Source organism: Dromiciops gliroides, chromosome 6 (genome assembly GCF_019393635.1).
Source record: "Dromiciops gliroides isolate mDroGli1 chromosome 6, mDroGli1.pri, whole genome shotgun sequence".
In the NCBI taxonomy this organism is placed as follows: domain Eukaryota; kingdom Metazoa; phylum Chordata; class Mammalia; order Microbiotheria; family Microbiotheriidae; genus Dromiciops; species Dromiciops gliroides.
Genome location: NC_057866.1, coordinates 103,776,736 through 103,799,745, shown reverse-complemented (window position 1 = coordinate 103,799,745; position 23,010 = coordinate 103,776,736). Strand labels below are relative to the sequence as shown.

At 38.1% G+C, this 23,010-nt stretch overlaps 1 protein-coding gene across 1 annotated transcript in view; it reads left to right on the top strand.

Moving 5' to 3' along the window:
* Positions 1-23,010, top strand: part of SPON1 (spondin 1) — a 378,636-nt gene that overhangs the window by 305,436 nt on the left and 50,190 nt on the right. The window contains exon 7 of the mRNA XM_043971364.1: positions 12,268-12,332. Coding sequence (XP_043827299.1) covers positions 12,268-12,332 — 65 coding nt within the window. The remainder of the gene's footprint in view (positions 1-12,267; positions 12,333-23,010) is intronic.

Below are 23,010 nucleotides of genomic sequence, written 5' to 3'. Positions count from 1 at the left end.
TCTGGATACCACTGATCCTGTGATATTCCTTGCTGCACTCTAATGTACCCAGCTCTTGCAAACAGTGGAAATCTGCCTTTAGATTTGTCTTTTTCATTAGTTTGCCTTGAGTTGGTCGTGTTCTTGGATAAAATCCTTTCTGACTACGTGAATGTGCTCAGAACTGTTTTGCCTTCCTATTTAAAGTCATTGCTAGGGCTAGAACAGTAAGGACTCTGCCCTAGGGCAGAAGTGTCAAACCTGCAGTGCATTTTTGTCTGTAGGCCACAGTACTCAGAAGTGGTCCTAAACCAGGTTATAATGTAATAGTGAAATATTTAACAAAATAAATTAAAATTCATAAAACATAGGTCGTGTTCATTTCTGGTTTTCTAAGTCAATATGTAGCTTTATGTGTGGTTTAGTGGCCCCCATTACTATTTGAGTTTGTCATCAATGCCCTAGGGGACCAAAATTTAAAAGGCACCAAAAATTAACATATACAACTCTTCAGCAGGTAGAAACAACTGAGCTTAACAGTAAGTTGGAATAATAAAAATAACAACAATAATTACAATAATTTAGTATAAGAAGCTACCAGATTATAGGATAGGGACTTGAACTTTGAATTTATTGGTATAAATTCCAAATGGAAAAAATTCATTCTACCAATTCTGGCTGGCACCATCTCTGGGATTTTTAGTCTTAGAGACTAAGTGGCTTTCCCAGAAACACAGTCATAGGTCAGAGGCAGAACATGAACTCAGATCTTCCTGCCTTTGAGGTGAGCTATCTATCCACTATGCCATGATGCATCTACCAGGTTACACATATTCTTAATCGTGTCCATCTGAAAGAAATGTGTCTTTCTCCTTTACAATGTTGAATCCAAAGCTTTAATTTTGTGTTGTTTGCCACGGCGCTGAAATGATTAGTCAAGGCTTTGCTTCCAATGCAAATCCTAGTAGGCAGCAGCCTTTTCTGTAGCCACCATAAGGCTTGCCATCTTTGCCATGCTTCACTGACCTATGAGAGGACAGTGACATTTGTGAAGCAAGGGAAGGTCACGTCTTTTAGCATTGTTTTCCTCATCAATAGCAAATATTGATTTCTCACTCATCTTGTTCATGACCTGCATCTTAATTCAGGATTGGATACCTCATTGTTTATTCATAATTGTTACCATTATTGTTGTTGTAGGCTATATAGTTGTTTTATTTATACTATTATTGTATAATCTAGAAATATTGGGCTTCAGTAAAACTCTTCCACTCCTCCTGGGCGTCAGGAACACAGCTGACTCTTAGTAAATTGTTAGGTAGACATAGACTACACGTCATTATCAAGTGAAATAGAGGGACTCAGAGCCATGCTTACCACTGATGTTTGACAGTTTGTCCTGTGCAAAGGCGGGATGCCATATTAGCCCTATAAAATGGAATAAAAATCAAAAAGCACCAAAATGAAAATTAACAGGGATAACTACAGCGTCCTGCCAAACTAACAGGCTTTTATGTTCCCCCAAAGCTTATTTTGTATGAATAGAATCAGAGAGAGGTCTTATTCCAAATAGAACATCAATTGTTGGAGCTTACCCAGATCTTTCAAGAACTCAGCAGAGGATAGAATACTTTTCCTGGAGTCAGGAAGATTGCTCATTCAGCCTCAGACACTTACTAGCTGTGTGACCCTGGGCAAGTCACTTAACCCTGTTTGCCTCAGTTTCCTCTTATCTAAACTGAGCAGGAGAAAGAAATGGCAAACCAGTCTAGTATCTTTGTCAAGAAAACCCCAAAAGGGGTCACAAAGAGTTAGGCACAAATGAAAAACAACGGAAGGTGGGGGGGGTGGTAAATCTGTCATCCCCAAGTATTGGCTTTCCTTCCCAGTTTCACTCACCTGGATCAGCTAGTCTGTTCCCCTCAGGACTTAAGGGACTTAGTCAAGATCACAGACAGAACTAAAAGTAAAACCCTGGTGTCTAGTCCAGTGCTCCTTGACCTGTACTATGTTTTTCCCATAAATATCCTTTCAAGATTAGAACACACACACAAATACACATGCGCATGCGCACGCGCACACACACACACACACACACACACTCACCTCTAGACTATGTCACAAATAGAATTAAACAAGGTCATCAATCTTTTTTGGACATTGATAGAGTGTCCTGCATTTTATAGGATTGTAGATTAACTAGAAAGGACTTCAGAGGCCTACCCCATTATTATATATATGAGGAAACTAAGGCCTGGAGGGATTAAATGACTCACCCAAGTTAACATATACAATAAGAATAAGAGATAGGATTTTAACCAAGTCCTTTCACTCCAGAGTCTGTGCACTTTTCCCTGTACTTTTTTTTCTCACAGAATCCATTGGAGAGTTGGTATTTATGTAGCAAATTGAAAAAAAAATCTCTGAGTGTGATGAAAGGAATAATTATCCCATTGAGCTGATTGGCATCTGTGTTCCACTTCAGATCTCTTATGCTAAGATAGATGGTGAAAAATTTAGCTGCAAGTTTTCTTGTCTGGTGAATTAAAAGGAATTTCCTTCAAACATTGCTATACACTTAACTATATTCTACAGTGGAGGGGTTTTTTCCCATTTAACTTAATTTTGTCAGAAACTCTGATGAAGGCATAGACCATTAGACTCATCAAGATGACACCAAACTGATAGAAGTCACTAAGTCATTGTTTGACAGAATTAGTGTCCATAATTATCTGGACAGCCTGGAATATTGTGCTAACAGTGACAAGATAAAATTGAAGTAGGATACATGAAAAAGGTCCTGCCAAATCAGCATTTTTTCAAAGATTTAGATTGTGCATGGAGTGGGGAGGGGAGAGGGGAATCTGCTTGGTCCCAGGAGCAAGAAGTGAAAAATGCAGATTTGTATATGCTATAAATATCTGGCTCATGTTTTAGAGAAAAATTTTGTTTAGGTGTAGGTTGGAATGGCTGGTCTCTGAGATTCCTTCCTGCTCTGAGAGCCCAGGAAATTCTGTCCTAGTGAATTATAAGTTCCTCCCTTCTAATATGAGCCAGATATTTGATACAACTGCTTTAAAAAAAGCTGATGGGCTCTTTGCCTGTGTGAGTTGAACATGGTGCCCATAACATGGAAGGTAGTTGTTCTGATGTATTTTACCTTGGTGAAACCCCTGTGGAAGACTTTATTAAATTTGGGGACTACATTTAGAGAAGACTCTAACAGGCTAGAGAGCATCCCCAAAAAGGCAGTAAGGATGCTGAAAAGGTCTAGACCATGTCACATGAGGAACGGTTAATGAAACTAGGGATGTTTATCATCGAAAAAAAATAAGCATTTGAGAATTAAAAATGATCTTTTCAACTAGTACAAGTGCTGTCATGTGGATGAGGTATCAGATTTCTTCTGTATTCTGCGTGCTTTTCCTGAGATACACACCCCCAAAGGGGGAGGAGGGTGCAAATCTGTACCCACAGGGTATCTGTGATGTTGAATGAGGAAAATTACATTTTAATTTCAATATAATTGGCCTCATTTGTAATCCTATGTATTCTATTTTATACATCTAAAAACATTATGCTGAGGAGTTCATAGACTTCACCAGATGACCAAAAGGGTCCATAACGAAAAAAAAGTTAACTCCTATGTCTAAAGAGTAAAACTGGAATTACTGCTACTAATAATAACATATGCATAATATGTATAGTTCTCTCTACTATACAAACTGCTTTCTTATCCATATCTCATGTGACCCTCATAGTACTGTAACGATTGGAATGACGCCACCTGCTGGATACTTACTGTAGAAGAGTTCTGCCCATGAAGCGAAGGTCTTTGAGGGCAAGACCAGGAGTCTTTTCTTTGGCGGGGAGGAAGTGACGCAGACTAGTGGGAGGAGGAAGGAAGAGACTGGCGCTGACTCTGGGGCTTTTTCCTGAGGACGCTGGCGGAGAAGGGAGCTAGAAATGTGCTCTCCCTTTAATAGATAGGAATCTAGGCCTTTCTCTCTCTTTACAAAATTCTTATTCTCCTTAATAAATGCTTAAAAGTCTAACTCTTGCTAAAGCTTATAATTTATTGGCGACCACTCATTAGATATTTTAGACAGACTAGCTAGAATTTTAGCCCTTAACAGTACCATGTGTGGTAGACAGAGAAGAGATTAGGATCCTACCATCCAGCTTTTTTAGCAAGTTGATTGGATGACTGAGTGAATTGAGTAACCTCATACTCTGTTAACAGCTCCAGAGAAAGAACAAAAAAGGGTCACCAAGTTGGCCTGCTATGTCCAAAGTGTGGGGAGGTGTAACTCCCAAGTGAGGTTTCACAGAGAACTGAGAAGAGGCATTCTAATCAATTATGACAATGAGGTCAGGGTACTGTTTAGCTAGGATTAATCGCAGAAGAATTAGGAAAAAGTCACCACATTGTGTTTTGACTTTGTTTTCTTTACAAGGTCATCCTTTAAGTATCATTTAAACTTAACACACAATAACAGAATTTTTTTTAATAAAAAGAGATAATCAATAAAGATGTTTCCTCTTCTTTCCAGGCCTGTGGTGTAGAACTTGTGGTTTGAACTTCCTACCTCTAACTGAGGTATCACTGCCATCTTGTGGCAAAGTGCCTAAGAGGTAGAAAAAAAGATGCCTCTGAAGTATTAAAATTGAAACCAAAGGGCATATATCAGTGGCATTCACTTTATACAGATTTTTTCACAACCTTGAGATTAAATTATTTTGAGTGCCTTGATCATTTCTGTAATAATTCAATAACTTAACTCCTCCCCTTCTGATTGCTACGTTTTAGGCTCTCAATTACCTATTACTGTTTTGTGTAAAGATGTTAAGCAAAAGGGAAGGAAGCCAAAGTCACCAGATTAAGGAAAAAAATGAGAAGTTAAACCTTAATCACAGATTGGAGGACTAGGGAGAGTTGGATTCTTTGATTTGACAGTTATTTATACAATATTTAGTGCATTCATTCCAATATATCTGAAGCAGATACCAAACTGTTCAGCACTCAGAGCTGAATAGGTTCTAAGGGAAGAGAGAGTAGCAAAAGAGAGAGTATAAATCTTTGGGAGTTATACAGGCCAGAGAGATATTTAAGTCTAGGATACAAGTACAAATTAATGACCAAAAAGCATGCCATTTTTCTGTTTGAATTTTCCCCCTGAAAGCTATATCATTCCTTTTAATCTAATTTTCATAAACTTGAATAAAGAAAATGTTGACTTTGTAGAAGAAAAAGGAATTGGAATTTTTTTGGCTAACTGTGAAGCAAAATCCAAGTTATACTGATGGAAGTCCACCTCACTGCTTATTCAAACAAGCTGAGTTCCCAGACCATAAGCTTTCTCTCTGGGTACTGCCAAAAATGCTCCTGGGGAGATAGCAAATCACCTCTCCAAGGGAATGAGATGGCTCTGTCAGTCCAGAAAAATTAAAAGTTACTTCTATCTTATGTTTAGCAACCATTCTACCCATCACATTGTCCCTTCATCTTGTTATCAGCTACTACTTTGTTTTGTTTTGGTTTTTTGCAGGGCAATGAGGGTTAAGTGTCTTGCCCAGGGTCACACAGCTAGTAAGTGTCAAGTATCTGAGGCCAGATTTGAACTCAGGTCCTCCTGAATCCAGGGCCAGTGCTTTATCCACTGCACCACCTAGCTGCCTCCTGTTTTATTTTGTTTTGTTTGTTTGTTTGTTTGAAGACAGCTACTACTTTGGACAAGGAATCTATTAGGAACAATTTGGACCCTGTAAAACCTCAAGATATTTGACCTTGAGGGTCTTTTTATATTAAACTTATTTTGTAATTGCTGAACTGTTTTTCTAAGGAGATATTTAATATTTAATATTGCCATCTTTTTTTATTCATTTGGATGTGCTTTACTGTGTCTTGGTTTCTCACAAAGTCACTTAGCTTCCATTTGTTCAATCCTAATTCTCAGGCAATTATTTTCTTCTGAGAGCTTTTGTATCTCCTTTTCCATTTGGCTTTTCAAACTGTTGACTTTTTTCTCATGACACTCCTGCATCACTCGCATCTCTTTCCAGTCTTTCCTCTGCCTCTCTAAATCTTCATTCTATCTTTCCTACTTTCTCTTCGAAGTTCCTTTTAAGTGCTTCCATGGCCTGAGACCAATTCATATTTTTTCTGGGAAGTTTTGGATGTAGGATCCCTGAAGTTGTTATCCTCTTCTGAGGGTGCACCTCTATCTTCCTTGTTGCTGAAGAAGCTTTCTATAGTTCTCAACTTTCTTTGCTTACTCATCTTGCCATCTTTTACTTGACTTTTAACTCCCTCTTACAGTGGAGCCCTACTTCCAAGCAACACTGTCCCAAGCTTCAGAGGGTCCCAGGTGTTTTGGTTTGAGGGAGGGCAGATTTTCTCTCATCTGGCCTGTTTTCTGGTCCAAAGATTACCTTAAGCCAACTTGCTAATTAATCATCTTGCAGCCCAGCACAGCCCCCTCTAATCTGTCTTTGGTTGGAAAATAATCTCAGCCCATATTTTTGTGGGTTTTGCTGCTTCAGGGGTTGTTTTATTGCTGTTTTGGAGGTAATTGTGTCAGGAGCTCTGTGCGTTTAATGTCTTTGCCATAATTGCTGAACGGAATGGACATTTTTTTACATCTATGAGAAAAATAGTCAAAACAAAAAACAAGTTCATAAATCTCAAGTTAAGAACCTTTGTTTATGACCTCTGTTGGTCAGGCAGCCATGGCAGGTGGTATTCTAAAATAGAAAAAGCATGAATCAGACTAGGTCACTAATATCACAAGTAATTAAAATCAGGAGGGTCATGTTCAGTGCAGGGAGAAAAAGAGTCAGAGAGGATTCTGGTGCAAAGAGCTTCAGAAATTCAATCAGGTACCTTGGATAGTTCCCTGGAACATCTATTCCTTTGATAACCTCTGAGAGTAGACTAGGGACTATTACTCTCGGAGCCTCAGACCTATTTGATTAATCACAAATCAATTTTTTATTACCTCCTCTATCATTCATTGTCTGAAGGCCTTTCCTCCCCAAGGTCCAAGGCAGGGATGAGAGCTCTAACTATTACAGCCTTAATTAAATTTCCTTTTGTTGGATGTTTAATAGTTTTAGCAATATGATGAATAAACAAATACTAAGTCTTCCATTTATTGCAGCTTATCAAACATAAAAAAATCTATCTCTCATGTTCTGCTATGGGAGGTGACCCATAGAGGGGGCTGTGCTGGTTGTCAAAGGCTTTCCTACTGAAATAAAGACTCTAGCAAGTCCTCCTAAATTAGAAAGACTTCAAAAATAAGCTTCACATTGGTCTACATATATGTCATCCAAGGAGAAATCTAAGTTCAGAGTGTCTCATAACCAGAAGGTTGATCAATAGGGGATGATTTTTTTTGCAGCCACACAAACCTGCAAAGGCCATCTGCTAAGGCACAGAGGGATTGTAATCTGTGTCAGTGGTAGGGGAACCCACACTGATAAAATCACAGGTTTTTTGAAGTATTTCATAATTATCATTTTGGTCATAATAATAGGTTTTCTCCCCCTTTCAAAATTAGCTTGCATAAAATCCAAATCTACCTAAAATCAATATTGTTTTTAAGTGTATAGCTATGCATTTTTTTCCTTTCAGAAAGATTTCAATTTCAAGATGTGATCTATATCTGGATTCATACAGAAAAACTCAAAAAGAAAAGAGTTTTTCATACTATTATTTTCTAATGTTGACAAAAGCCCCAAAATGAAAAGCTTCATTTTTAAATGTTAAAAATCCCTGGGATATCCTTGATTTTCTTCATTATTATTATTGTAGAGGATGTGGAAGAAGAGAAATGAGAATAGTAGAAACCCTGACAATCATAGATATATATGTGCATGTGTGTGTATGTGTATACAGATACACATATGTATCTGTATACATATATATGCATACACACATTCATATATGTATACCCATATAGGTATTGTATACCTACATGTATGTGTGTACGTGTACACATATGTATACATATGTGCATGCACATAGATAATAGGTACATATGTATAATATGCTACGCTGATGTGATGTGATAATATAATATAAATCCTCTCAAGTAGGATCCTACAAGTAGAGAACATAAGCAAAAATAACAGGTGGCTTCATAGGTACTGTCCACCAATGCTAGTGCTAGTCAAGATTATGAAGTCATTGAGCATTGGACTTGGAGTCACAGGGCCTGTATTTCAATCCCAACTCTGCCTCTTAGATTGGTGTGAATTTGAGAAACTCTCTAAACATCTATGGACCTCAGTTTCCTCCAGTGTAAAACAAATATAATATTAAACCCTTAGCCTGACAACTCTCCAGTGCAGTTGTAGGGGTCAAATGAAAATAATGTAATGTAAGAGCTTTGCAACTATAAAGTGTTCATCAGATATCATCACAGTTCAACAAATGAATTATATTCTTGTTTTTTTGTTATCATTGGTACTTGATTTCTCTATCCTCTGCTCAGTTGTCTAGTGTCTTCATTCTCCCTCTGTGAAACCTTGCTATTAATACAGAACATGGTAGTTATTCAGATTGAGGAGTAAATGACTGTAAAGGCTTGGCATGTTATTCCTCCCCAGGGTATTGTAACAGAGAACAAAATCTTAAACTGAATAAATGATGCTATAATGTTAGATTTCTAGGCATCTTTGAGTGGGTCCCATTTTGGTTTGGGTCAGAAGTCTTTCTGGTATGCCTGAAATCAAGTGCTCCACATGGCTAATTATTAGGGATATATGGTTTGTAGTTCTCACTTTAATTGTCATTTTAGTAGAAGAGAGTCACAAATAGATTTTTAAGAGAACAACCATGGGAGTGAGTTTCACGTTTCTAATTTCCTTAAACAGCTTTCTATGAATGAATCCTATGGGAGGCATAAGAAGACCAAGAATATTCTTGGCTGATAAATTCCATGCCACAGATTTCTTGTTGATCCAGTGTCTTGTTTGGCTCTTGGATTTATTACACCTCCAACAAAGGGAAGACCCGCTGATATAAGAATTTCTCAAAGACCGAAAATCCACTATTGACCTTCTCTGTTCATTTACCTTTGTATGGACTGAAACCCACTCTTTGGTTTCCTGAATCAGATGTCTAACACCTATGGCCTTAGAAAGAAGCAGGAGCTCCAGAAGGTCTCTCAAAGTACTGCTACTTTTTAAACACAACTAGTCTTATCAGGCCAAAGAAAATTATTTGTTGTTCAAATTATCTACAGAAATTGAAGCACAATTGACTTTGTGAATGGCAGCTAGCAGCCAAGGAGCCCACTCCCTCTGCCTCCAGCTCATACTCAAAGAATGCAAATTTATTTCAAAATAGACCTGAGCTAGGCATAATTTGAATGGTCATCTACTATTTTTTTTTAAATCCTGGAATGCATTCTATAATTTGGATAGAAATTGGGCTATAGATTTCTAATCCAGAAGGGACCTTAAATGTTGTTGATTTTAACCCAACATTTTACAGATTAGGAAACTGAAAACCACTGAGGTTAAGTGACTATCCTATGGGTCATACAGCTACTAAGCATCTGAGGTGGTATTTGAACCCAGGTCCTCCTGGCTCCAAGTCTATTGCTCTAGCTATTACATGACACTTGAGCTTACTTGTTGTTTTGGATAATAAGTATAATAATGCTTACTTTGGTCGCTATAGTCTGAAGTCCAAAAATGTTACATTTCATCCCTCCTCCAGTGTTCTCTAGTACTTTTAGGGTCACTGTCTCATAACCAGATCTTCTGGCTGTGTGTTGAGAAAATTGGTTATTTATTGCTTATTATTCTTCCTGCATTAAAATCAGCTGCTCAGTCAATATCCATCTCACTATGATCAAGGGACAACTCCCAAAAGGGGTGCTTTTTGCTTCCTCATTCACCAATATGGCTGAGTATTTTCTTTTCTTCCCAATTTCATGGGAAATTTCTACACAGGGTGTTATTTTTATGTCCTGTTTGCAGTGGAAAACTCACTTCTTTATGACTGAAAACCAGGCTATCATTGCAAGTGTCAGTAGTATCTCATATGAATAGAACTGGAGTTAACTGCCATTTCCCCAAGCTAATAAGGTATATTGGAGGAGGTAACACTATGGATAATCCAAATAATTGCTATTTGACTTTGGAAAGAATGTTTGTTTTGACATTTGAATATAGCTATGTCCGATGTTCTGGGAACTTTACATTTCAAATAAAATGAAATATTTACCATCTCTGTGACCTTGCATCATGATGATGATGTTAGCATTTGCATGTTATTTAAGGTTTGCAAAGGACTTTACATTCATTTTATCAGTCGACCCTCTTCCTAAGCCTAGGAGGTATTTCCTATTATCATCCCTGTGAGGAAACTGAGGTTGAGAAAAGTTAAGTGAATTGTCAGAGTTATACAACTTAAAAGTATCTGAGGCGGGATTGGAATTCAAGTCTTCCTGACTTGATCTGTAGCTAGTTACAGTTGATAGAGCACTGTGCTTACAGTTAGGAAAACCTGAGTTCAAATCCAGTCTCAGACACTGATTAGCTGGGTGACCCCAGGCAATTTTTTTTGGGGGGGGGAAGCGGGAACAGGGCAATGAGGGTTAAGTGACTTGCCCAGAGTTACATAGCCAGTAAGTGTCAAGTGTCTGAGGCTGGATTTGAACTCAGGTCCTCCTGAATCCAGGGCCAGTGCTTTATGCACTGGGCCACCTAGCTGCCCCCTGGGCAATTCTTTTAACCTCTCTTTGCTCAGTTTCCATGTCAGTAAAATGGGGATAATAATATCACCTATCCCACAGAGTCATTGTGAGGATCAACTGAGAAAACAATAGTAAAACACTTAGCATAGTACTTGGCACATAGTAAGTGCTATATAAATATTAGTTATAATAATAATAATAATTGTCTATGCCACCTATTTGCCAGTTTCACCAACTATAAAATTAGGCTGTTAGAAGAGATGACTTCTTGGGGGCAGCTAGGTGGCGCAGTGGATAAAGCACTGGCCTTGGATTTGGGAGAACCTGAGTTGAAATCCGACCTCAGACACTTGACATTAGCTGTGTGACCCTGGGCAAGTCACTTAACCCTCATTACCCTAATTTCAAAAAACAAACAAACAAAAAGAAGAGATGACTTCTGAGGTCCTTTACAACTCTAGATCTGTGATCCTCTAATCCACGCTAGAATGTAATTTGAAAGGAATTGGAAAACTGATCACCTTTATTATCACCTTTTTCTGCCCCTTGCCATGTGGCTGCACTTTGGCTGCTTTCACATGGATTTGGTGATTCAGTGGTCCCACCCAGGGTCCAACACCAATGAGAACTGAGATAATTTTTCTCTGCAAGTTTGCCATCTACCTGGATTTCAACTACAGGCCAGGGAAAATTTATTTTGTTTTAAAAGACTTTTTCCCCAATAGTTGGGCTTCAATATAGGAGGGAACTTCTGGCCTCCATTTCATTTCAATTAAATTTACTTTGACATTTGTTAAGCACCTATTATGTGTCGGGTATTAAAGTAGGTACTAGACCTATAAAGACAAATAAAAGAGTTTCTGGCCTCAAGGAGCTTATATTCTATTGGATAAGATGTAAAAATAAATCCAAAATAATTTTTGAACTGGAGCACTAAACCACTGAGGGGGGCGCCACCTGTTGGAGGTGGCATTCATCTTGAGCTTGGAAATTAAGAATGCCAAGAGGCAAAGACAAGGAGTATATTTCAGATACAGGGTAGGAAATTACCTGTCCTCTATATAGGTGTTCATCAGTAGATTAGTTTCTGATATTCAGGATTTACTGGGGAGGTATACTGAGGAAGAGAACCTTGGTGGTACAGTACATAGATTTCCCAGCCTAGTGTGAGGAAGACTTGTCTTCCCGAGTTCAAATCCAGCCTCAGACACTATGTGACCCTGAGCAAGTCACTTAGACCTATTTGCCTTAGCTTCCTTATTTGTAAAATGAGATGGAGAAGGGAATGGCAAACCACACCAGTATTTTTTGCCAAGAAAACCCCAAATGGGGTCGCGAAGAGTCAGACATGAGTGAAACAACTGAACAACAAAGTTGAGGGGAGGGTGATGAGAAAGTTCAAAATATTTCCCCTTTTCACAGGCAAGAAGGAGCCTGAAGGGGAGACTTAGAGAGAGGCAAAGTGTATATGATCAGCCAGGAAAGAGTCAGAGGGAATGCTTTAAAAAAAAAGAAAAATCTTATTCTTGGGGCCCAGGCCCTTAATAACTTGATTCTGGTCTTTTTTTTTCCCCAGAGTGACGAGGTTCTCACCGTCATTAAAGCTAAAGCACAGTGGCCAGCCTGGCAGCCTCTCAATGTGTAAGTCGGAGCAGACCATGCCTTTGTAACATTCCAGTTTTCAATGTCACAGACCAGACCCTTCTCCACACGTTGCTGGCAAAGAATCAATAAGCTGCAGCAAAAGCCTCCTGCCTTCTTTATAGTCAGTAACACCTGTCAGGAAGTGATAATGGGGTTGGACTTATACAAGTATGGATGAAGACCTTCCTCCTGGATTTCATAGCAGGAAATCAGGCTCAGCCAATATTTCTCATCTAATTATAGATTTTAAAGAAGACAGAGGGCTTTACGAAAGCCAGCATGACACTCCATGTATTTACCAATTTATCTTTATTGCCTTAAACATAAGGGGTTTTAAAAATTGTTTTATTTTACTGTTATTAAGCATTGAGTTGACATGAGGCTAAATTTAATCTTTAGCCCTAATAGGCCTATTTAGTTTGTAAGTTTATAATAATTCATGGTTTTATGTGACCTTTTGGTCACGAGTCTGTGAGGATAGGTAGTCCCCATATTATTTTTCCCATTTAACAGATAGAGGAAAAGAGACTTGGAGATGTTAAGTGACTAGAAAGTGTTGAAATTCAGGTCTCTTGAGTCCAAGTTCAGTATTTTTTTTTTACTGGCCCATGCTGTTTATCTCCCATCCCACACCAGGTGACTTTCATTGTGCCTGTTTTCCACTAAAACATATCCCTTTCTTACTTTGTAGCTTGTTCAAGAATCTCCTGGCTTGGGGAAGCTAGGTAGCACAGTGGATAAAGCACTGGCCCTGGATTCAGCAAGACCTGAGTTCAAATCCTACCTCAGACGCTTGACACTTACTAGCTGTGTGACCCTGGGCAAGTCACTTAACCCTCATTGCCCCCCCCCCCAAAAAAAAAAGTCATTCCAAAAAAGAAAAACCTTATTTACAAACCAACTAAATTGGGATGATCCTTCAGTTGATGAAAGCATTCCCATTTCAATGGCAAGGCAATTTAATGCTTTTAAAATCCATTTCTATTTACCAAAATTTAATTTAGGAATTTTTTCCATTATCTCACAGAGGTGATTTCAGTTGACCAAAAGATGATTACCTTGGTGGAATAATTAAACTTATCAGGCTCTTAATTTGGCAATTATAAAATCTATATGTACATATGTGTATATATGTGTGTTTATATACACATACATATACATATACACATGCATAAACATATGTGGAACCTAATATATTTTGATAGTCTAGGGTCATTAATTGATCAGTATTAGGCATTATCACAATAAGGAAATCAGGGCAGTTGAACTAGAGGGACAGTGAAGCAACAACTGCCAATATGTCTGAGGAATATTGTGCTTTCTCTCCGATGTTAAGGTTATGTAGCCAGTCTTTTAACCCTGGGATCATAGGACAATAAATTTAGGGCTGTCACAGACCTCAGAAGTCACCTTCTTCTCTGTTACTATTTAGAGATAGGCCCATTACACTTCTGTTTTAAAATTCTGGGTGATTGTCTCTGCTTTTCTATGTATGTTTGTGTTCCCTTCTCTTGGGTGTATCCTTGGAAACATTTTGTGGGCTGGGCCATGCTGCAATCTGCTTGAGGTTTCAGACATAGAGAACACCAAGGTTTTGATGCTATGAGTCTGTGTTACAAGATCAGTGGTAGCTATATCCTCAACAATGCTTTACAAAACCCTTCTTTATTCCTTCAATTTTGCCTCTGAATTTTGACCCTGTGAATCTAAATACATAGGTGCATATTTTAATCAAATGCTTTTCTACATACCTTGTATCATAATAGTAAAGTGTACCTTTACTAATGTTATCAGAGCTATGCTGAAATTCCACCTCACAGCAAGCATCAACCTCACTGACTTTCCCCCAAAACTATTGCACAGGGAGGCCATAGCCTATTTGCACTGTGCAGCGGAGATCTAGGGTTAAGATAAAATCAGGGTTCCAGAGCTGTAAACCTTACAAAACAGTTTTTCACCTCTTAAATTTGTCTGCCATCAGATTTGGACCGAGGACATTCCTCAGTCTGAAGCCATGTTTATCACATTGACAAAATTTATTATTGTCATATTTTAATACTCCAAAGATCACTGATTTCATCAATGTGGTTATTCTGTCCATTGATAAAGATTGAGATTTCTCTATAAGTTAATTGATAGTTTTTGAAAGTTGGAGTTGGTTAGATTTAGAGCCACATATCTATAATCCCTGCTATCAGGGAAGGCTGAGGTTGGTGGACTGATTGAGCTTGGGAGTTGTGAGCTGCAGTAAGGCTCAAACTGATTGGGTGTCCTCACCCAGTCTGACACCAATATGGTGAACTCCCAGCAGTAGAGGACCAATAGACCCTGGTCAGAAATTGGGGAGGTAAAATCTTCTGTGCTGATTATAGAGAGATCAGGCTCATGAGTAACCACTGTACTTCCTGCCTGCATAAGATAGGGAAACCCAACCTATAAAAAAGAAGAAAAAAGTTACTGAGGCATGGTTTACTCAGTGATGAGCCTATCAGAAATTAACTAGATTGATTCTTGGACCATAAACATGTGGTCCACTGCCAGACCTATATTGAAAACCTTTTCAGGATTCTAGTTCTTGCCAAAACTCATTCACAATTAGCACAGCTTTGAAAACCCAGGGTTATCTTTTCATAATGAGAGCTTAAAGAAATTTAAAGCTCATCTGAAAACAACCATTCAAAGTGGTTCTGTGTCCACCCAGCTCAAGAAACAGTTCAATTTATAAATACCCCAGCTAGCTTAATTTCCATGGACTCGTCGAGAATTTCTTAAATAGGCTCTAATCTTAATAAATAGATCTTTGGCTGAAGTACCTGTGGAGATGGGTTAGCTTCCAAATTTTCTTAAGTTATAATTTGAAGTTTTCAGAGTAGGTCATTCTCCCTGGGCTATCCTGCTACCTGGATGACCTTGGGCCCTTCTTTTCAGTTCCTGGGACCTCATTTGTCTCATCCATAAAATGGTAGGGAAGAGGGATCTGTCAAATGATCTCTAAATCTGAATTAAGTTCTAGTTAGCTTTAAGCTCTGTGGCAGTGCGATTCCAATTCACATCTCTTGCCATGATACAAATCAGCCCCCACCTAAGTACTCTAGTCCCACATAAGAGTGATCTGTAAAGCCCCTTAACTCAGGAATTTTTAGATGAGGGGTTCTTAACCTGGGGTCTGTGAACTTGGGTTTTAATACTATTTTGATAACTGTATTTTAATATAATTGGTTTCCTTGATAATCCTATGTATTTTATTCTATTCATTTAAAAAAAAAAACCATTCTGAGAAAGGGTCCATAGTCTTTACCTGACTTCAAAGGGGACTAGGATATAAAAAAAGTTAAGAACCTCTGCTTTAGATGATAAATTTAGCACTACGAGGGATGTTAGAAAGCGTATAGTCATAAGAATATGGCCAGGTAAATTTAGAGCTCTAAGGTACTCTAGAGATCTAGTCCAAATGCCTCATTTTACAGATGAAAAAGATAAAAGGATGAAAAAGATTAAAAAACAAAGCAAAAGATTAAAACAAAATCATTTTAAAAGATGCATAGTCAAGCAAAACAAATCTGTACATTGGCAATGTTTAAAAATAACGGCATCATCTGTACCCTAAATCTATTACCTAATGCTGACAGGAGCTGGTAGCTTGTTTGATCAGGGGTGCACTGCAGTCAGGGTTCATCGTGGCAATGGTAAAAATTCTTCAGTCTTTCAAAGTGATTTGTTTTTATGATGCTGGTGAAATCATATAGATTGTTCTGCTTGCTTCACTCAGTATCCATTTGTACAAGTCTTCTCAGTATTTCTGAAGCTGTCCTGTCATCATTTCTCATGGCATGACATGAATTCTATTACATTCATATATTATAATTTATTCAGCCACTCCCCGATTGTTAGATACCCTCTTTTCAGTTCTTTGCCACTAAAAACAGAGCTATTTTATTAATTTTAACCTAATCTATTAATTTGTATAATTAAATGTCATAAGATTGTTTTAGCCATTTGAAATGGTATCCATGCAAACTACAATAATGTAGAAAAAGGAAAATTGTATACTCTCTAACACGAATACATTTATAACTCTTAGGCCCTCGTTATCTGCCTTGCATCTTTAAAAAACATAGCTAGTTTTGTCAAGGTTAAAATTATACCTTATTAATTCCTTTTCTAAAATTAAATCTGAAATCTTACTTCCTTTTACACCTGGGAAACTCACTGTATTCTGTTTGGGCCTTGTCGACCCACTGAATTTATTTCTCATAAAATTAATAAGTTTCAGTGGTGACAAATAATGAAATAAGCATATAGAACAAGGGATAACATTTCCCATAAATCATTAGCAATTAAAAAAGAAAAACCAGGGGCAGCTAGGTGGCGCAGTGGATAAAGCACTGGCCCTGGATTCAGGAGTGCCTGAGTTCAAATCCGGCCTCAGACACTTGACACTTACTGAGCTGTGTGACCCTGGGCAAGTCACTTAACCCCCATTGCCCCGCAAAAAAAAAAAAAAAAAGAAAAAGAAAGAAAGAAAAGAAAAGAAAAAACAAATGAGATAACAAAATAAAGATAAAATGGGTCTATTCTGGGTCCCATCTTTCTGAAGTGTTCTTACTTTTGGCCTTCTTTCCTTGTTATTTATGTAGTTGTAGTCATATTTATAGAGACCTGGAACTACTAATCATTGATCTTACTTTGCATCACTTCACTTATCTTCCCATCACTCCCTATATTCCTCATACTATAATGTTGCCTTAAATTATTAGATCACACTTTTTTCAACTATTCTCTATCTGATGGACAGATAGAAGGTTTCCAGTTTGGGTTTTTTTGTTATTAAAAATAAAGCATCAATGATTTTTACAGGTTAGGCTCCTTTTTCCTTTAAACTTTTTAGAATCACGTCCTGTCAGTGGCATTATTAAGTCAAAAAGTATGATAGGTCCTTTTAAAATTTTATTTTAAACAATGCAGCTATTCTTCACTCTGTCCATCTTTCACAGAAAATAATAAAATTCTGAACTAAATAATTTGATTAATGCCCAGCTGAATACCTCTTTTATATAAAGCAAGGCATATTGTGCCATGAAGATTGCTTCTTTCTTACTGTATTAAGGAATTATCTCTCTTCTCAAAGAAAAGGTGAATCCTTATAATTGAATTTTTGAATTTCTATCAGTAGCCCTCTGTTTACCTAGAAGTATTGTTTCCACATCCTCTGGCCATGAATCCTGAAATGTCTATTTTCTTTTTGATGACAAAACAGCAGGCTATCTGAAGCCCAGGAGTGAAGATAAAAGAATAGATTCTAAATTATATTATAGAATTTTAGTACAAACCATATTTTATGATAGAACTTTAAGATGCCAAGCAGAGTATTCAGTCCAGGAAGATAATCTAGGATTCTGCCAAGAATATCCCTCCCATAATGTGATGGCAAGGCTCCTGAGTGTCAAGGTCTCTAACTCTTATTAATGCACAATTGTGTCAGATTTCTCTGTTTTTCTATTAACCTAAATAAGTATATGTAACAAAGATCTATATTGGAAATGCACAAATCAAAGCAATAAATAAGTTAGCACGTGAAAGGGGAGAGAGGCTGGCTTAGTCTGAAAGAGATTTCAGGTTTCAGAAGCCTGACCAGATGATAAATTGAAGCCTCAGAAAGGGGGTAGCATGAAATGATGGGAATAGTCTCTTCCTGGACTGACCAGGGGCTGATTGAGAGCCCTACATGACTCTGGAGGTATGAGCATGCTATACTGATCCAGTCAGGTCAGGAAAATCTACAGTGATAAAAATCCTATTTCATGAGGAGCCAAAGGCAAGAGATGGTTTGGACAGAGCATCAGAATTCATTAACATTGTAAGAAGCAAATGGGGCCCAAGGCAGGAGGCATGTCTGGAGATCAGAGGAAGAGATCAGCAATGTGGTGGTGATGAGAGCCAAAGGGAGGAAAGAAAGAATGCAAAGTAAGTATAGAGTGCAAAGAGATTGGGAATCTAAACAGGTCTGAGCTTGCTCATACTTTTTTGTTATACTCAATGTGGTAAATGTATTGATAGCCTTTTATACTTCGGAGTGTTCTTTTTGTTTTTGTTTTTGTATTTTTTTCCTGGGGCAAGGGGGATTAAGTGACTTGCCAGAGTCACACAGCTAGTGTGTCAAGTGTCTGAGGCCCGACTTGAACTCAGGTCCTCCTGAATCCAGGGCCAGTGCTTTATCCACAACACCACCTAGCTGCCCCCTGGAGTGTTCTAATAACCCTGCCTACTCTCCATGTGTCTGTACACTTTAACTGCAATGGAAAGAACGTTTGAGTCAGGAGTGACCTGAGTTTGAATCCTTCCCTGACATAGGCAAGAGGTCTCATCTTTCTAATATGTGAGTATAAAAATACCTGCAGAAACTAGGGGTACCTAAATGGCTCAGTGATAGAGCATGAGGCCTGGAATCTGGAAAGACCCAAGTCCAAATCCAGCCTCAGACATTTACTATCTGTGTGACCATGGACAAGTCACATAAACTCCGTTTAGTCCAGTTTCCTCATCTATCATTACTCATCTGTAAAATGGGGATAATAATGGCACCTACCTCCCAGGATTGTTGTGAGGATCAAATGAGATCATAATGGTAGAGCACTAAGCATAGTGCCTGGTACATAGTAAGCACGATGTAAACGTTAGCTATTTCAATCGATCCTTATGTAGTAAGCTCGCCAACCCTCTCCCTTATACTGGTTGCTCTTTCTTAAGTGTGGTCTAGTTGGTCAACATCCTTCCTAAAATGTTAGGCATCGTGATGATACCTATTAATATTCTCTTTTTCAGGCTAATCATCCTCATTTCTTCCAACCCTGTGCCTACACATGGTAGGAATAAATGGTGACTTCATTGAATTGCTTTGTTGAACTGATCAGCTTATAAACTAGTTCTCATTCCCCTCACCATGCTAACTGCCCTCCTCCAGATGTGTTAGTTTGATTGTCTCCTTCCTAAAATGTAGTTCTACAAACTGAACATTAGAATCCAGATCTATTCTAGCAAGGGCTGAGTATGGCAGAGTAGGGTCTTTGTTCTGAACACTATTCTTCTATTGATGTAGCTTAAAATCCCATTGACTTTTTTTCTGTCAGTTGACTCATGTTAAGTTTCCAGTTCACCAAACTCTTCAAATCTTTTTTATGTGAACTGTTTTCTTGCCCTATCACCACCCTCTCATCTAACATCTGAGAGATAAATTTTGTTTTTTACCTTTAACTCTATTACATTCATCTTACTTGATCTAATTCATTGTTCTAACCTGCTGATGTATTCTTCTTCTAATTCTGTCATCCAGTATATAAATCATTCTTCCCAGATCCAAGCCATCTGGAAGTTTGATAAGCATGCCACCAATATCTTCATCCATGTTATCAACAAAAATGTTGAACAGAACTGAGGCAGAGACAGTCTGAAAATTCAGGTCAATCATCTATTGTTAGCCAGGTACTGGGGTACAAAGACAGAAATGAGAGGATACCTGTTGTGTTTAAGTTGAAGTAGCTTTCATTTTTCTAAGGGAGAAATAATATGTACACAGATGAGTAAATACAAAATACAGAACAAATAGATATTTGGTGAAGGGGGGGAGGGGGAGAATTACTGTTATCTGTACTTCACTGGAAATTCCCTTTTAGCAATCTAGGAACCACTGTCCAGGAACTTCTACTCCTTGATTCTGGTTATCCTGAATCTGAATACAGTTCTGTGTCCTGAAAAATCCCTTAGGCAAGGGGTGGGAGTCGCAGAATTAGTTTATACATATGTGATTTTTTTCTTGATGAAAACATGTTCCTTTAGATTAATAAATGCTTCCCTTAATGAGTACTCACCAACCCCCTCCCCCAACAATTTTGTAAAATGATGCAAGATCATGGGCTTAGAGTTTAAAGAATAGATTCACTCCCCGCTTTTAATTTCAGATTGAAATTTTTTATGTCATGAGAGCCTCCTTCAACAGCTATTACTCTCTAATCCAAACTGAATTATTTTTTTCACCCCATTTAAACAGAAGTTTCAGCATTCTTAGCTTTGCAGTGAGTCTCAAAATTTCCATTTTTACAGTTCTTGGATTTCTACAGATATATTGATGAGCACTAACAAAGGATGATTCAAATTAACATGCATTTCACTTTTGGCAAGTGAAAGGAATTAGATTTTTGAAAGAACAAAATCCAAGGCCAGAAATGACACCAATAAATCACTATTGTCAATTAGTCTTTTATGTTATCTCATTAGCAAGCAATAGAATTAGTCAAAGACAGAGTCCTTCATAGCATATCAATTATAGTTCTCACAATAGTATAAAGTAATCTTTCCTTCAAACTAAGTCTAATTTTCTATAGAACCCACCTTTCTCGTCTGTCTTTGGCATGATCCAATTAAGAAATCAAATAGGGGAACCAAAGGGTAGCTATAGGAGCGAAGTTTTGTTTTGCAAAAACAGTCCTACCACTCATTAATGTGTTTGCTCAATTGAGGTTAATGGAATTCTCTGCTCCCTAGCTCATTAGGAAGCAAGACTGACCTACTTTTACAAGGTCCTGGCCACAGAAACTGACATGGTTTTCAATGAGTATTGTTTTTATCCCCAGGACCCATTTAAACAAGTGTAATCGGGAATGAACAAATTAGCTTGCAGATCATTGTTTAGCTCTGGTAGAGCTCATCCAGCTGAGAACTATAGTTAGGAAAGGGAAAGGATATGTTTTGAGCAAAAGAATTAAAAATTCCTCACTCATTTGTTATGCATTTGACTAAGTGGGATGCTGGCTTTATTCTGAATTCCAATTACCAAGTGTAGTTGTGAGATGTTTATTTTTATTCACTCCCTTAAAAGTGAATAAGGTGAACTATCATCTTCCTTTAATAACCATCCATTATACTTAATTAACATTTGATTACATAAATTGTTCATAAGTGTTGTTCTAGCTAATAGTTTGGAGATGAAATCTAGAAAGCTGTCACCTCAGTGAGAAAGCAAATGAGGGGAAGGTTACAGACAACTTATCATTTCCATGTCAGCACCGGAACTGTTTATTATATAAATTTGTTCTTTATGGTATGGATATTTTCAGCTGTAGCTGTGGAATGTTTCAGGAGACAAGGATGATGGCAACTTCGGTGACTCCTCTGCCAAAAAGGAGGTAGTTGAATCATATGTGTGCCAAAGGGCCATCCAATTTCCTCAGGGATGACTCCTACCAGCTGTTATAGTTAAAATGCTGTGAAAAAGAAAGAGAGAGAGAGAGACCAGCTGGCTGGCTGCTTAGGCTGAGTCTCATGTGGTGTCTGCAGATTGAAGGGGTCACAAGAACTAGAGCTCAACTTTGAAAGTTCACACATTCAATTGTATCTGATCACCAGTATGAACAGACTTTGGAGGACTAATTCACACCGGTTGAATCCACATGGGACAAATTGATGTCCGAGGTGCCAATTTTCCAATTGCCAATAGGAGGCATATCTGGAGAGGTAACTGGTAATGGTCATTTGCACCACTCACTGGCGTTCTCCTGAGTTGGTCCCTTCGGGAGATAACTGTGGCTCAGAAGGTTGCCAGGGGGAGGATCAGATCAGAGGAGGAGGAGTTGTGTATTGTTGTTTTAACCAAGCCTGGGATTTCCTCAATAGGGGAGGCTCCTTCCTCTGCCATTACAGAACTGAACCTTTTTTTAAAAAAACTTTATAGTTTCTATTTATGGCCTTTCCATGCTCCTAGTGTATTTCTCTCTAGATAGTCTATACTGATCGCTGGACACAGAGTGTCATCTCCCCTCATTCCTTTTGGAGACATTGTGGTACAGTGGAAAGAGGACTGAATTCAGAGACACTGAGCTTAGTTTCAAATCCCCACTGTGCCACTTAATATCCACATGGCCTCAAGCAAGTTCTTTAATTTCTCTGTCCTTAAGTTTCCTCCTCTGTAAAATGAAGGGGTTGGACTAGGTAACTTCTATGGTCCTTCCAGCATTAAACTTATTCTCTGCAACTTAAAGGTAAAAGAGTACTGACTACTACACTACTGGGGACAGCTAGGTGTATGTGGATAGAGTAAGGGGCCTGGAGTCAGGAAGACTCATCTTCCTGAGTTCAAATCTGAACCCAGACACTTATTAGCTGTGTGACCCTAGACAAGTCACTTAACCCTGTTTGTCTCAATTTCCTCATCTGTAAAAATGAACTGGAGAAGGAAGTGGCAAGCAACTCCAGTATCTTTGCCGAGAAAACTCCAAATGAGATCATGGACATGACTGAAAAATGACTGAAAGTAAAATACTTCAACTTATAAGGGAAAGAGTACTGAACTTAGAATCAAAGGACCTGAGTTCAGTTCACAGCTCTGCCACCTGAACTTGGACAATTCATTTACCCTCAGTTTCCTCATCTATAAAATGAGAAAATTGAATTAGATGAGCTTTAAGATCCCTTCTTAAAATCTCTTCTTTTCTAGACTCCATGAAGTGCCCGAACTATTATGTTAAAATGGTCTTGCCTCAAATAGGTTACAAAAATTATATCAAAATTTAATTTACAATAGTTATATTTTAGTCTTCATGGATTGTTGAGCTAGGAAAAAAGAAAACCATAGAGGTCACAGAATGCAACCTCTTCCTTTACAGAGAGGAATCCGAGATCCAGA